The sequence below is a fragment of the Pongo pygmaeus genome, chromosome 9 (genome assembly GCF_028885625.2).
Source record: "Pongo pygmaeus isolate AG05252 chromosome 9, NHGRI_mPonPyg2-v2.0_pri, whole genome shotgun sequence".
Taxonomy (NCBI): domain Eukaryota; kingdom Metazoa; phylum Chordata; class Mammalia; order Primates; family Hominidae; genus Pongo; species Pongo pygmaeus.
The window spans coordinates 76,819,980-76,836,349 of record NC_072382.2 but is presented as its reverse complement, the minus strand read 5'-3'; the positions used below and the strand labels follow the sequence as shown (position 1 = coordinate 76,836,349).

Below are 16,370 nucleotides of genomic sequence, written 5' to 3'. Positions count from 1 at the left end.
CTGTTACCTACCAAGTTGACAAAGCTTTCTATACTTTCTATTCCCTTTTTTCCTCTGCTAATTAGAAATCTATAATCTCTGCTTTCCATCTTTTTTTTTTTTTTTTTTTGGTAGAGACGGGAGTCTCGCTTTGTTGCCCAGGCTGGTCTCAAACTCCCGGCTTCAAGGGATCCTCCCACCTCAGCTTCCCAAAGTGCTGGGATTATACAGTCTGGGCAGGGTGCCTCAGCCTGTAATCCCCACACTTCGGGAGGCTGAGGCGGACGGATCACTTGGGATCAGGAGTTTGAGACCAAAGTGCTGGGATTACAGGTGTGAGCCACCACACTCAGCCCTCTGATTTTAGCCTTTACTAGGTATCCTTAAATTTTTAACATGTACACTTGACCACAATTTTTTCTAGCAAATTCTAAAGTTGGTTACTATCTCTATCCTCCTCCCAAACAAATCAGTGATCTCAATGAGTCTTAACCCTTTGAAAACCCACTCTCATTATTGTTGTCTAGGGCAATGCTTTTCACTCTCTGTGGGGAAAGACCAGTTGGCTGGATGTTTTTTTTCTTCATTCCGTTGTGAACTGATACTTTTGTAAAATACAATGAAGAGTCACAATAACGTCAAATTGCTATAGAAGTTTTGCAACTTTTACCCTCACTTTTTCCACGTTGCTCACCACAGATTGTGACAGACAGTTCCTAGACGAGCAGCGGTCCAGACTACATTTTGAATAACAATGGCCTAGTTTCTTTCACCTTAAAACACATAGGTTTATCAGATATTTACTTTTGTTTGTTAGCTTACAGTCAGAAATCAAATTCACTAATGTTTTAACCATTTGTATACCCCTTGCTGTTTTCTTATATACTATATGCTCCCTTTGGTATCATTTTCTATTTGCATCATTCAGCATGGGTAAAGGGTCTGTGGGTAGTAAACTCTCAATCTTTATGCATTTAAAACTATCCCTGCCAGGTGCAGTGGTTCACACCTATAATCCCTGCTACTCAGAGGTGGGACTGGGCAACAGAGTGAGACTCTGTCTCAATCAATAAAATGCTCTCTCACCCTTGCTTTTTTTTTTTTTCCTGTCACATAGGCTAGAGTGCAATGGTGCGATCACAGCTCACTGTAGCCTCAAATTCCTGGCTCAAACAATCCTTCCACCTCAGCCTCCCAAGTAGCTTGGACTTGGGAGGCCATGTACCATGTACCATGTACCATATACCACGTACCATGTACCATGTACCATGCCTGGCTAATTTTTTTTTTTTTTTTTTGGTAGAGATAGTATTTTATTATGTTGCCCTAGCTGGTCTCAAATTACCCTCACTCTTGACTGAAAGTTTACTAGAAGCAATTAATAATTAACAGCGCATTGAAGACCTATTTCTTCTGGCATCTACTGCTGCTTCTGAGAAGTCTGTCGTCAGCCTAATTTTTAAGTAATATTTCCTTTCTCGCTGGTAGCTTTTCAAATTTCCCCTTTTAGGATTATTCTTAAAGTTCTGCAGTTTCTCTAAGCTGTCTTTTCTCAGCCCTTTTTTTAATAGGGAGAGCCCCACTCAGCTTTTCGTGCTCATTTAGTGCTCATTTTGCCCTGAAGAGCCCATCTTTCTGCCTACTTCTGGGCAGGGTGGCCAGAAGGCCCAAGACTTCTGCTTCTTCCCACTTCTTTGTGTTTCTATTCCATTTCCGTTCGGGAGATGTTTATTGCCTTGGTTTATTGTTTGTTTTAGGAAGGAATAGTTCTTCCTTTTTTTTTTTTTTTTTTTTTTTGAGATGGAGTCTTGCTCTGGCCTCCAGGCTGGAGTGCAGTGGTGCGATCTCGGCTCATTGCAACCTCCACCTCCTGGGTTCAAGCAATTCTCCTGCCTCAGCCTCAGAGTAGCTGGGATTACAGGCACCCGCCACTATGCCTGACTAATTTTTGTGTTTTTAGTAGAGACGGGGTTTTGCCATGTTGGCTAGGCTGATCTTGAATGCCTGACCTTGTGATCCTGGGAGGTCTCAGCCTCCCAAAGTGCTGAGATTACAGGCATGAGCCACGGCACCTGGCCAGGAATATTTCTTTTACATTTCTCTGATTTCATCAATCCTTGCTTTTTGCTTGGTGCTGAGGAAGGTCTCAAAGTGTACACTTACAATGTCATCTTGACTGGAAACTCTGCTTGTGGCTTTGTCAAAAAAGACAAGGTTTTTTAAGGTTCAGTCTACATGTCAGGTGTTCATTTGAAAGCTGGTAAAGGGGGCAAGATCTGCCGAACTTATCCAATTAACAAAGCTCACTAACTGAAGGACAACAGGGGAAAGTACACCACTTATTATGATCATATATTCAATAAGCATGTACTGACCATCTGCTTTTGAATCGCAGCTCTGCTACTCACGGAGCTGCGTAATTTGGGGTAAGTTACTTAAGTTCTCTGTGCTAGCTTCCTCTTCTATGAAAGGCCGGGCAAGTGTGAGGTTTAAATAAGGTAAAATGTGTAAAGTGTTTAGAATAGTGCCAGCACAGAAGTGCTCACTAAATACTAGCTATTATTCCTGTTAGAGGGAAACACTTACTCTGCATTCCCATGTTCCCACACAGGAGACAAATGCCCCACTCCATTTCTCAGGAGAAAAGGTCATGAAAGGAGCATCTGCAGTTTCTCTGTGTCCTCCACTCACTCCTCTCCAGGACCAGCAGATGACTGATCTGATGGCTGGGCTTCAGAGATGGACCTGTGTGTGACTGGCTTAATTCTTTCCAGGTTATCTCCAATCAGAAACAACCTGTCTAACCACGCATACAAACTTTGCTTCTAGCTTGGAGGCTCAGGCTTTGTTCCTATAAGAGGAAGGCCTTGGTTTCACTTGTTTTGTTATTTTGTGGGAGAGGTTCAGTCCAGGAGGAAGTATATAAAAGGAATCGACAGGCCCTTTTAGTCACAGCAAACTCTTTTAGTCACAGAATTTAAACCACATTTGTCCATCAGTTTTATTAGTAATAAAGCCAATGTTCTGATCTCCATTTACCTATCACCCATTCTTTTTTTTTCTTTCCCCTCCCCAAGACAGGGTCTCGTCCACTGCCCAGTGCAGTGGCACCATCAGGGATCACCGCACCATCAACCTCCTGGTCTCAAGCAATCCTCCCACCTCAGCCTCTCAAGTTGCTGGGACTACAGACACATGTCACCACACCTGACTAATTTTTTGTTTGAATTTTAGTACAGACAAGGTCTTGCTACATTGCCCAGACTGGTCTCGAACTCCTGAGCTCCAGTGATTCTCCCAGCTCAGCCTCCCAAAATCCACTGGGATTACAGACTATCACCTATATCTGAACTTGCTCCAAACTCAGGAGAAGAAGAAAGGAGTATTAGTTATTGGCTTACTCAAAATCTCAACAGCTCTGAGGATTTGGCTATAAGGTTCTTGGGGGATTAAATACAATAATAGATGTGAAGCTCTTACAGTGTTTGATATACAGTAATGCTCAATACATTTTAGCTATTAATATTATTATTATATGTGCCAGATATTGTCCTAAAAGGTGAGTTATACCAGTTGCAGGAGGAACTTAATGTTGCAACAGTATTAGAACAGCTAACCCTGTACATGAGATATTATGAACAGCAGCAGTAGCAATCCCATAATTATTTCATTAAACCACAAACACTTTTACTAAGCAAACTGCATACCCCAAAAACTGTGGCAGATGCTGGGAATTCAATATTATTTATAGAAATCTGTCCTTCAAAAGCTTACAGGCTAGAAAGGAAGAAAGACAAGCCTAGTTGCAAAGTGGTATATCCTATGCCAAAGGTATACATAGTATGTTGATATAGGAACTTAGAAGAGGAGAGCTTTGAAATAAAGAAAGAAAAATGTCTATCAGAGTTTGAACTGAATTTTGAAGAAGTCACTTGAATAACTTCCATTTTGCTAAATCCAATGGGCAATTTTTGGTCCTCCTATTTGACCACTCCTCTTAAAAAACAAGCAAAAAGACAAACAACAATAACAACAACAACAACAAAACCCTTTCTTTCTTTGGACTTTGAGATTCTACACAAAACTTTGCTCTCTTTTCCTTGGACCACTTCTTTTCAGTCATCTTTTCTGGTGCCCCCTTGTCTATGTGTCCTATAAAGCTGGAGGTCTTCCAGGCTTGGGTACCTAGCCCCCTTTCTTCCTACAGTACTGCCTGTTCTTAGTCCATCTTATCACCACTTAATGATTTCAATGACTGTTTGTCATTGGCCCCACATAAATATTTCTAACCCAGTCCTCTCCTCTGAACTTCAGACTCATAGATCCAAATGCCTACTTCCATCTACACATGAATGTCTCAAAGGCATCTCAAACTCCACAGGATCAAATCGCAACTCACAATCTGCCTCACCAAACCTGGTTTTCCTCCAGTGTCTCTTAGTTTTCTCAGTGCCTGACACGTTTATCCATCCAGTTACTTCATCTAAGCCAGAAACCCAAAAGTCATCTGTGACACACCTCCTTTTTCTTATGCCTTAAATTCAAATCATCAGCAAGTCCTAATGATTTTATCTACTAAAACTTGCTTAAATCTATCTTCTCTCTATTCTACTGTCACCCTGTTTCAAAGTATCACATCTCTTATCTGATATACTGTAAGATCCTCCTTACTGATCTCCCACAAATATTCTTACCTCTTCTACGATCAGTCTCTACTGCAGCCAGAATGAAATTATTGAAACGCAAATCTGATAATAACACTGCTGTGCTAAAACTCCTTTCACACAGACCCCTGTTCTTAGGGTAAAATCCTTTAAAAGTTCTGTGTGCTGCGGCCCCTGCCTAGTTCTCCAGCCCCATTGGGTATCACTCCCCCCTCATCACTCTGACCTTCCTTTAGTCCCTTAAAACTCACCATGTTCCCTTCTATTTCATGGCCTTCCAACATGTCAACCTCCTCTGCCTGAAATACTCTCTATATTCAGCCCCTACTCCCTACTCCCTTTACACAGTTCACTTCTATTCATCATCTGGAGTGTAGCTTCAAAAGTCAAGTCCCCAAGAAGACCTTTCTTGAGCCCTTAGAATAGGTTAGGCCCTCATTATATGCTTATATAGCATTTACCACCATTTCTGTTTACATGTTTATCTGTTAGATTACTGTATCAGTTTTTGCCTCTTGCATATACTCCACAGCAGCAGGAAATCATCCATTTGCTCACCACTGTGTTCTTAGCACTTGGAGTACAGTACAGTGGCTGACATAAAGCAGGCGCTCAATAAAATGTTGTTGAATAAATGAAGTACTCTAAGCAATAGCATTTCAGACAACCAAGAGCTATGAAGCGACATGATCACTAAGAGCAAATAATGCGCAGGGTTGCTGGGTAGAACACCATAGTAGAATAGAAAAAGCACAGGCTTTAGAGGCAGGAAACCTGAAATTTCAGCTCAGCTACTTTCTAGATGGGTGAATCTATAAAGCTCATTTCAAACAACCTTTTTCCTTAACTATAAAATGGAGAGGACAAAACAAACCACATTGGTTTTGGCTAGTATTAAGTGAGGAAAAGGACAAGAATCACCTGGCACAGTACCATAGATAATAGGTACTTGGTAAATATGAATTCGCTTCCCTTTCCTTTCTCTAATAACTTTTAGATGTAGAGATAATGCTGACTATAAAACAACCTGATTCATAATTTCTTAAATGTATTGAAAGTTATAAAAGGTATCTGAAACATTTAATAAAACTGTATTGCATTTAATCAAAATTCACCATCCTTTCTTAATCCCCAAAGAGTTATGTAGAATAAGAGAAAACAGCTAGTTCCAGATTTCCTGTAGAAAAATTAATATAATCTGGATTTAGAAAAGATGGACTGGATGGTTATGTGCCTTACAGAATGAGTTTTCACATTAAAAAGCATTCACCTTAAGCCACACTAAGCAACAAATTTGAAGCATGATTCTATTTACACAGAGCTTTTCAGGATTATATCTACCCTGTACACCTGCAAGGCACACTTGCACTAAACAAAATTCATAACATTAGAAGGATCTTCTTACCTTATGTTCAAATGGAGCACCATAGTAGCCATCATTCAGCCCAAAAATTATTTCATTTTGGTTTCGGGCATGAATCTAAGAGAGGAGGAAAATACAGTATTCGTTATTTTTATTCCAATCATGTTTTAATATAACCAGAGAATGACAGTTACAACAAGATCTACTTCAATACTGAGAAACCGGCTGACTACATCTAAACATACTAGCAGAAAACCAATCACCATTCAAAAGACCAGGTGATCAATTCAGCATTTCCTGCTTTAGTCAAAGGCCTTGCAAAACTATCACATGCAATCACAGGCACCATCACTCACATATCTTTCACAAACATTTCTTGAGGTTGTTATGGAATAGCTATTCCTGAACAATAGCGTATTCAGAGGCATATTCTACACTCTCTAACCCCAAAGAAAACACAATTAACTCTAAAAGTATTTTTTTAAATATGAAGCCTAGGCCTGGCACAGTAGCTCATGCCTATATTCCCAGCACTTTGGGAGGCAGAGATAGGCAGATAGCTTAAGCTCAGGAGTTCAAGACCAGCCTGGGCAACACAGCAAGACCTCTTCTCTACAAATAACCATAACAATAAAAAATATTAGCCGGGCATGATGGTGCACGCCTGTGGTCCCAGCTACTCGGGAGGCTGTGGTGGGAGGACTGCTGGAGCCTGAGTGGTCAAGGCTTCAGTGAGCCATGATCACACCACTGCACTCCAGCATGGGTGAGGGAGAACAACCTCGTCTTAAAAATAAGAAAAAAATGAAGCCCTAGAAAAACATAAAAGATTAATATACTCTATTTTCAAAAAGGCAATTTTTTAAAAAGCAATAGTATCCAATCCCTAAAGTCTTAAATGTCTGCAAACCACTCTTTTATTATTGTCTGCAAACCACTCTATTTCAGATGAGGTGAGCTTCAGTCAGTGCATCCCAAATTAAACTTCATTTAAAAGATGGAAGGAATAAAACTTTAAAAATTAAGGAACTGAGGCCAGGCACCGGTAGCTCACGCCTGTAATCCCAGCACTTTGGGAGGCCGAGGCGGGTGGATCACTTGAGGTGAGAAATTCGAGACCAGCCTGGCCAACATGGCGAAACCCCATCTCTACTAAAAATACAAAACTTGGGGCCGGGCGCGGTGGCTCACGCCTATAATCCCAGCATTTTTGGAGGCCAAGGCAGGTGGACCACGAGGTCAGGAGATCGAGACCATCCTGGTTAACACGGTGAAACCCCGTCTCTACTAAAAATACAAAAAATTAGCTGGGCGTGGTAGCGGGCGCCTGTAGTCCCAGCTACTCGGGAGGCTGAGGCAGGAGAATGGCATGAACCCGGGAGGCAGAGCTTGCAGAGAGCTGACATCGCGCCACCGCACTCCAGCCTGGGCGACAGAGAGAGACTCCGTCCAAAAAAAAAAAAAAAACTTGGGCCAGGCACGCTGGCTCAAGCCTGTAATCCCAGCACTTCAGGAGGCCAAGGCGGAGGATCACTTGAGGTCAGGAGTTTGTGACCAGCCTGGCCAACATAGTGAAACCCCGTCCCTACTAAAAACACAAAATTTAGCCGGGCATGGTGGCAGGCGCCTGTAATCCCAGCTACTCGGGAGGCTGAGGCAGGAGAATCGCTTGTACCCGGGAGGCGGAAGTTGCAGTGAGCCGAGAGCGCGCCGCTGCACTCCAGCCTGGGCGACCAAGCAAGACCTTGTCTCAAAAAAAAAAAGAAAAAAGGAAAGAAAAAGAAATAAGCTGGGAGTGGCAGTGCACATCTGTAATTCCAGCTACTAGGGAGGCTGAGTGAGGCAGGAGAATTGTTTGAACCCGGGAGGCGGAGCTCGCAGTGAGCCGAGATCGCGCCACTGCACTCCAGCCTGGGCGACAGAGCGAGACTCCGTCTCAAAAAAAAAAAAAAAAAAAAAAATTAAGGAACTCAGAACTCAGATTAAAAAAAAAAAACTCGAAGTAGTATAGTGTCCAACTATGAAATATATAAATAGATTTAGTTACTTCATCAGAAAGAGTTGTGGCAAAAAAAAAAAAAAAAAAATTCTTCTGCCGTGAAGGTTTTAAGTGAAAGTTCAAGTCGGGGAAAGACAAGAGGGACTACCAGAACAGAATCTCTCCTTTCTCTACCGAGAGATGGAAAATAGTCAAAGCCAGCAGCAGAAGATTCCTGTGAACACTTCCCTGACTTCCATATCTCCTACCTCTATCACCAAAGCAAAATTAATCACATACTCCCTGTTTATCCACATCATTTACTGAACTGAATACAATACCAAAAGATAAGTCTGCAATCATAAGCTTAAAATAAAAACTGTAAATCAATCTCAAGGAGTTTTTCATCTTGGAAAAGAGAAAACATTATGAAAGCAGTCTCAAGATTAGAAAGATCCTGAAATTTAATAAACATAAAACATTTTTACACATATAAGCCTGGGGAAAAAAAGATTAAAATTATATTTACCAAAATGTTAACAATGGTTACAGCTGGGCAGAAGAATTATGTGTAATTTTTTATTCTCTTTTCTGTGTTTTTCTAAATTTTCCAAATTGTCCACAAACAAAATTAGAAGAAAATAAAAATATACACTTAAAGAAAGGGATGGGAGAGTATGGGGAGAAACAAATCTAACATGAAGTTAAGTTCTCAAAGTGTAAACTTCATGAAGATGTGCATTAAAATAGTTTGTTGAAAAATAAGAAACAATATAGTACTAGTACTTGAAAAGATATGGGGTTAAAAAGTAACCTGAGTTCTAATTCCAACTTTAACTGTTTCTTAAGGAACTCTTCAGAGAAGGGAACTCTGACTTGTTTTACAGCCCTGGTACCCCGCGCTCTATCCAACATATAGTAGTTTAGCAATGTAATGGTGTATACTTTAATTCCTTCATCAGCCAAAAACCAGAAAACATTTCCTGCCCTATCTTGCACGAGTGTCATAAAAACAGCATGAGATAATAAGATATGAAAGTATTTTTGGAAATTAGATGTAAAAAACATTGATTAAAAAATCTAATAATGTATTAGGAATCAGGCAACCATAAAACTCAGAAAGATCCCTTTGTTCCTGACTAATAAATATGCTTAACAAAACTGGCTGTATCATATTGCACACTACTGTGTACATTTCCGAACTGTTAAATTATGCTAATAAGTGTAATGTGTACTACCCTTTACTTATCAATTATAGGTTAATGGCCTAACAATAATTGTGTTAGAATCCTAATATGGAAACTATAGAACTTAGAACTTAACCACAACCTCATATTTTGATATCTTTACGAAAAACAGCACACTTTTTAAGACAGCTGCTAGGATTAGTGAAATGAATAATACATATAGTCTGAGCAATGAAACAACTAATGGCCTAAATCCACCAAACACTCGTGATCTTTGGCAAATCACTTAATCTTACTGAGCTTCTGTTTTCTTAAATACTGAGGAAGAAAATAATACTTGTTCACATGATCTTCAAAAAGCTCCAGGTCATTGTATGTATGTAAAAAGATACCCAAACACTGAAAAGGTATACAATTGCTGTTGTTATTAATACAAAGTTCTAACCACTTAAACTAAGCACAAGAATTTCTTCCATAACACACAAGTTAGGATGATACATGACCCATGTAAGCAATCTGCAAAAGAAATCTACCAAAAAAAAGTACCAGTTTGATTTTTGAGTTTAGCAAGGGTGTAGAATACAAGCTCAGCACAGAGATATATATTTCTACATATACTAGCAAAAAAAATTGAAAACAGAAATATTAAAAAAGAAATACCATTTAAATTAGCATAAAAATCTATAGGTACAAATCTAACAAAATATGTGCAAGATCTGTATGCTGAAAACTACAAGAAAATTTTTATAAATGGAGAGACATATCATATCTATAGACTGAAAGACTCAATACTATTAAGAAGTTAATTTTCCCCAAATTTTCTTAGATTCAACATCTATCAAAATCCCAGGATTTTTATAGAAATGGACAAACTATTCTAAAGTGTATGTGGAAAGGCCAAAGACCTAGAATAGCCAGAAATTTTCTGAAAAAAGAACAAAGTTGAAGAACTCATTGACTGAATTCTAGACACATTTTAAAACTACAGTAATCAAGACAATTTGGTATTGGCATTAAGAGAGAAATACAGATCAATGAAACAGAACAGACAGTCCAGAAACAGAACCACACAAATGATTCTCAACTATTGATTTTCAACAAAGATGACAAGGTAATTCAATGGAGAAATAATAGCCTTTGCAACAAAGAGTACAGGAACAATTGTTCATCCATCTGCAAAACAATGAACCTTGCACTTTATATAGAAAATTCAAAATGGATCATTGATGTAAATGTAAAACCTAAAACTATAAAACTTCTAGAAGAAAACTTATAAAAGAAAACGAAGGAAAAAGTCTTTGTGACCTTGGGTTAGGCAAAGATAAGACACAAAAAGCACGTAACACAATAGCAAAAACTGACATAGTGGACTTCACCAACATTAAAAAATGAAAAGACAAGCCACAAACTGGCAGAAAATATTGGAAAATACATATCTTATAAAGGACTGATTTATATCTAGAATACATAAAGAACTTTACAACTCAATAATTCAAACAACCCAATTAAAAATAAGCAAAAGATCTGAACACTTCACACAGAGATAGAGAGAGAAAGAGAGAGAGAGAGAGAGTGATCTCAAATAGACTTTTTTTGCTTACAAGGCTCAATTTAATTTTGTCATTAGGAAAATTCAAATTAAAACTACAATGAGATACCACCTCAAAATTTAAAAAGACTGACAATCACAAGTGCTAGCAAAGATGTGAAACAAATAGAACTATTATACATTGCTGATGGGAATGCAGGATGTTATAGTCACTTTGGAAAAGTGGCAGTTTCTTATGAATTTCAACATACATTTACCATTAGACCCATCAATTCCATTCCTGGAGATTTACCCAAAAGAAACACAAAGACCTATATTTAAATATTCATAGTAGCTTTATTTATTATGGTGGTGGTTACTCAACTATATCAGTTTTTCAAATTCATTGAGTTGCACACTTTAAAAAGGGTGAATTTTATGACATGTAAATTGTACCTCAATAAACCTAACTTAAAAAAAAAAACTTTATTCAGAAGTCATTCCTCCCTGATTCTATACAAGCTGGTCTAAATATCTCTTCCCCATACGACTCTCACAGCTCTCTATGAAGGTATTCATCAATCATCAGTATACTGGGTCTAAGAACCTTGTCCTACAAATCTCTGGATCCTTAACACAAAGAACAATGCCTGGTAGAAAGTATATGATCTATCAATGAACCTAACTGATTCTGGCTATTATCCTAAAACATCTTAGCCTCACGTTCCTCCAAAACTTTATAACTCTATTTAATCTTATTTTTAGCAGTATGTTACTTGTTATAGCTATTTTATAGATAAGTTTTGACTTTCTACAATGATCTTAAGTTTCTATCTGGCTTTAAGAAACATGTTTTTTCCTTTTCTTTTTTTTTTTTTTTTTTGGTCTCTGTTACTCCAGCATAACTAACTTTATATGAAGACACCTGAATGCCAACTCTCTGAAATTAGGGCTGGTTAGATATAAGCTCAGCTGGGTATGTCAACAAGACCACCACCGAAGGAAAGTGTGACTTGAAAAACATGATGAAACCCATCTTCACTGGCCAAAAAAGCCCTTCAGGCCTAGAGCCCTGCAACCACAACGTTAAGAAGCACCATCCTCCATGAAATATAGATACTTTCAGGTAGAAGAGAAACAAGTACTTAATATCAGAGTCTATCCAAAGAGAGCCAAGTATGGTATGTGGGAAGATAGATGGGATATATACCCCAGTGCAGGGATCTGGTTGTTCAGTCTAAAGGCAAAAAGTACCTGGTAGCAAAAAAGAAAACAAAGGCCCTGGCCTAAACCAAGTCATTATTTTCTAAGTTTTAATTAAGATAATCCCTAAAACAGAAAAAATTAAGATTTTTTTTTAAATGTTTAAATTTTAGTTTAGAATGTAGTTTAAAGAACATATATATTATATGCACTGTTCTGGTCACTATAGGACACAAAATAAAAAAATATGATAAAAGCATGATCTCACTTGTCCGTGGAATCTAAAAAAGTTGAACTCATAGAAGTAGAGAGTAGAATGGTGGTTAGCAGGAACTGCGTGGAGGGGAGGAGGCTTGGAAAGATGCTGGTCAAAGGATGCAAAATTTCAGTTAAATAGGAGGAATAAGTTCACAAGACTACAGCATGGTGACTACAGGTAAAAAATTTAAAAATAAAAAGTATGGTAAGCAAAATGAGCACAGAGATTTTTAGTTTTTTTTAGATTTTCAAAAAAAAATTTTTTTTTTTTTTTTGAAATGGAGTCTCTCTCTGTCATCCAGGCTGGAGTGCAGTGGCGCCATCTCGGTTCATTACAACCTCCACCTCCCGGGTTCAAGCAATTCTCCCCCCTCAGCCTCCTGAGTAGCTGGGATTACAGGCACATGCCACTGTGCCCAGCTAATTTTTGTATTTTTAGTAGAGACAGGGTTTCGCCATGTTGGCCAGGCTGGTATCAAACTCCTGGCTTCAAGTGATCCTCCCGCCTCAGCCTCCCAAAGTGCTCCCAAGGTTACAGGCATGAGCCACCACACCTGGCCCAGATTTTCAGATTTTTAACCTGAAAAAATGCAGAATTAAATTGTTTCTTTAATAAGAAACATCTCAGAAAGTATTATATTGAATAAATATGAAGAAAGCATCAAGATGTTTATAGATAATCTATGACTAATATTTTATGGTTACCTTTAATAGTAGTACCATAGGCATCACAAAATAGAAATGAGATTCATTCCAAGGTGGGGTGGGGGGTTACCAACGACCACATGTATATACCAGTGCAGTATAGGACAAAGAGAATGAATTTTTAAATCAGCCAGGCCTGAATTTAAATCTTAGCTCCAGCTGTGTGATCTTGAATCATTTCTTAAAGTTTCTGAGGCTCAATTCTTTTCATGTGGAAAATAAGGGCAATAATATCAACCTTCACAAGGTTGCTATAAATATTAATTATAATAATCTATATCTGATGATAGCAAATAGGTTTCATTTCATTTGCAATTCTAACAGATTCCTAGTTTTGTCCTGGAACATTAGAAAGGATTCCGAAGGCCTGGTGCCGTGGCTCATGCCTGTCATCCCAGTACTTCGGGAGGCCAAGGCAGGAGGACTGCTTGAGCCTAGGAGTTCACAACCAGCAAGGACAACATAGCAAAACCCAATGTGAAAGGAAAACATCTTGGGCCCCCAAAATCATTAAGGAAAACTCAACCTGGAAACTGCTTGGGGGCCCTTCTTCCCATTCTATTCAAAGTCACCCCTCTGCTCACTGAGACAGATGCATATCTGATTTGCCTCCTTTGGAAAGGCTAATCAGAAACTCAGAAGAATGCAACCGTTTGTGTATCACCTGTCTGTAACCTGGAAGCTCCCTCCCTGCTTCGAGTCTTCCTGCTTTTGTTTCAAGTTGTCCTGCCTTTCCAGACTGAACCAATGTACTTCTTACATGTATTGATTGATGTCTCATGTTTCCTTAAAATGTATAAAACCAAGCTGTGCCCCAACCATCTTGGGCACGTCTTCCTGGGGCGGTGTCACAGGCGCATCCTATCTTGGCAAAATAAACTTTCTAAATTAACTGAGACCTGTCTCACATGTTTACACCCATCTCTACAAAAATAAAAATAAAAATTAGCTGGGCATGATGGCGCCTGCCTGTAGTCCCAGCTACTTGCTGAGGCAGGAGGTATTGAGGGATTGAGGCTGAGGCGAAAAGGATCACTTGAACCCAGGAGTTTGAGGCTACAGTGAGCCATGATCACACCAATGCACTCCAGCCTAGGCACCAGGGCAAGACCCTGTCTTTAATTAAAAAAAAAAAAAAAAAAAGAAGTAAATAAAAGAAAGGAAGAAAGAAAATACTATGGAGCTACTTTTGAGCCCAGTTAAAAGAGAACTGTAGAGGCCAGGCACAGTGGCTCACACCTGTAATTCCAGCACTTTGGGAGGCCAAGGCAGGTGTATCATCTGATGTCAGGAGTTCGAGACCAGCCTGGCCAACATGGAGAAACCCTGTCTCTACTAAAATACAAAAAATTAGCTGGGCATGGTGGCGCATGCCTGTAATCCCAGCTACTCGGGAGGCTGAGGCAGGAGAATCGCTTGAACTTGGGAGGTAGAGGCTGTGGTGAGCTGAGATCGCATGCCATTGCACTCCAGTCTGGGCAACAAGAGTGAAACTTCGTCTCAAAAAAAAAAGAGAACTGTAATCTATTAGCTACATCAGTCATGGGTACAGCAAAGGTGGAGAACCAGTGGCAGCATATAATTCAGGCAGGTGTCATCCTGTGCTCAATAAATAGTAGCTCTTCTTATTACTGGAATAACGCTACTTGTCAAAAGAGAGGTATTTAACATGATATTCCTTATTTCAACTTAATTTTCAGATTCTAGGTGAGGACATCCAGTAAGACAGAAAAAGCAAAATGCTATGAGAAAGCACATTCTTTCCTAAACACACACACAAATCCGTCTTCATAAATTTCTTCAGACAAAGGTGTTTTTTAAACTAGGCAATGATTCAAACATAACAACGTAAGTAACATAAGTAAACAATAACATATGTAAATGATCATCAAGGTCTCTCTTAGTGATATAAGTAAACAGTCATAAAAGTCTCTCTTTATAATAGGAAACACAGAATCAGAAGAATCAACAGAAAGGTTAGACAAGTTAATTTGGAGATGACAACTACTTGAAACCACAGTCTAAAAATTACCTGCTGACCCAAGTATTTCAGCCCATCCAAACAGACTTTCCATTCAATCAACAGCTGGTAGATGTTCTCCTTTCCACCCCATATCTTCACCACGAAACAAGACACAGATGTATCAAGACGGTCTGGCATAATTCCAAAATCGAGACTTCGCCACGTGGGATTCTGCTCATGAAAATGAAAACACGCTTTAGGACAACTCTATTTGTTTACAATTATTTCAATTAGGTGACAAATCATTTTGTTTTTCAAAACTAAAAGACCTCATAAATACATTAAATTGCAAACTTAAGTAAGCCAAGAAGACATTACAATTAACACAAAAGGGGTGATAATGGTACTTTTGAATTTCTCTGCTTACTTATTATAGTCATTAGAAGAAGCGTATATTCCTATCACTCACTTACATGGTTTCATATGGTAATTCATTCATTTATTCGACACTTAATACGTGATTATTAAGAGCCAACACATAAACAATGCCCTCAAAGAGGCTTCAACTTACTGCTGGATTCAAACCTCCATTTAAATAATTACACTGTTTTGTGCAAAGTTCAATAACAGAATTATGCATAAGGCTACATAGCAGCAGAGAAAGGAAAAATAAACTGATGAACAGGGGAAGACATCACAAAGGCTGTGAAACCTGGCTTTTAACAGATAAGTGGGCTTTCACCAGATTAAAATAAGTAATTTCAGGCAAAGAGGAACACAATATGAAAAGGGCTCAGAGGTGTAAAATGCCAAGGTGTGGTCAGGGCACTCAGGACTACTGCTGGAGCACACAATACAAAAGTGGCAGGACACAAAGCTGGACAGACACACAAGGAACTGAACTGAAGGATCTTTTATGCCTTTTGCTAGGAGGGAATACTTTACTCTGTACAACAGTGGGGCCATTGAAATGTTTTCAAGTTGAAAATAACAAGGTCAGCTTTATGCTCGGAAAGAACATTATTTCTCATTAAGAGAATCATCCAGGGAGTTGAAACCCTCTCTGAAAAGTGAAAATGTTCAGGAGCTTTCATAACATCAAAGGAATGAACTACAATGTAATACGTCAACTACTTTCGCTTATTTCCCCTACATTAAACATAAGGGCTTTCACTGCTGAATGTAAACAAAATCAACCTATTAAATTACCAATTTTCATATTATGTAAATCAAAGGGTCTTCAGATAAGTGTAACTAACTGTTCTTGGCTTTGTGGCACTTTTTTTTTTTTTTCCTGACCAAAGTGTAAGGTGGGAGAGGACACTGAAATACTACCACAAATAGCATGATGATAACCTAGCACGCACATTTATGCAGTCAGTTTTATACTGGATTGTATAAAAACTAAATGCTAGCCATGCAAGAATTTCAGTCTAACATCAACAGAATTCCACTCTTAAATGACCTCCAGTCTGTATCGCACTATAACTGTTTTAGCAGCCCTGCTAAATAGGGGCAGAGTTTCAATTAAATGTGAAGACA

At 38.8% G+C, this 16,370-nt stretch overlaps 1 protein-coding gene across 3 annotated transcripts in view; it reads right to left on the bottom strand.

The window, feature by feature from the left end:
• The window catches only part of UVRAG (UV radiation resistance associated), a 330,142-nt gene that overhangs the window by 247,218 nt on the left and 66,554 nt on the right, over positions 1–16,370 (bottom strand). For all 3 annotated transcript variants that reach the window (XM_054439837.1, XM_063672095.1, XM_063672094.1), the window contains exons 4-5: positions 14,898–15,059; positions 6,049–6,123 (exon numbers count right to left, since the gene is read on the bottom strand). In XM_054439837.1, coding sequence (XP_054295812.1) covers positions 6,049–6,123; positions 14,898–15,059 — 237 coding nt within the window. The remainder of the gene's footprint in view (positions 1–6,048; positions 6,124–14,897; positions 15,060–16,370) is intronic.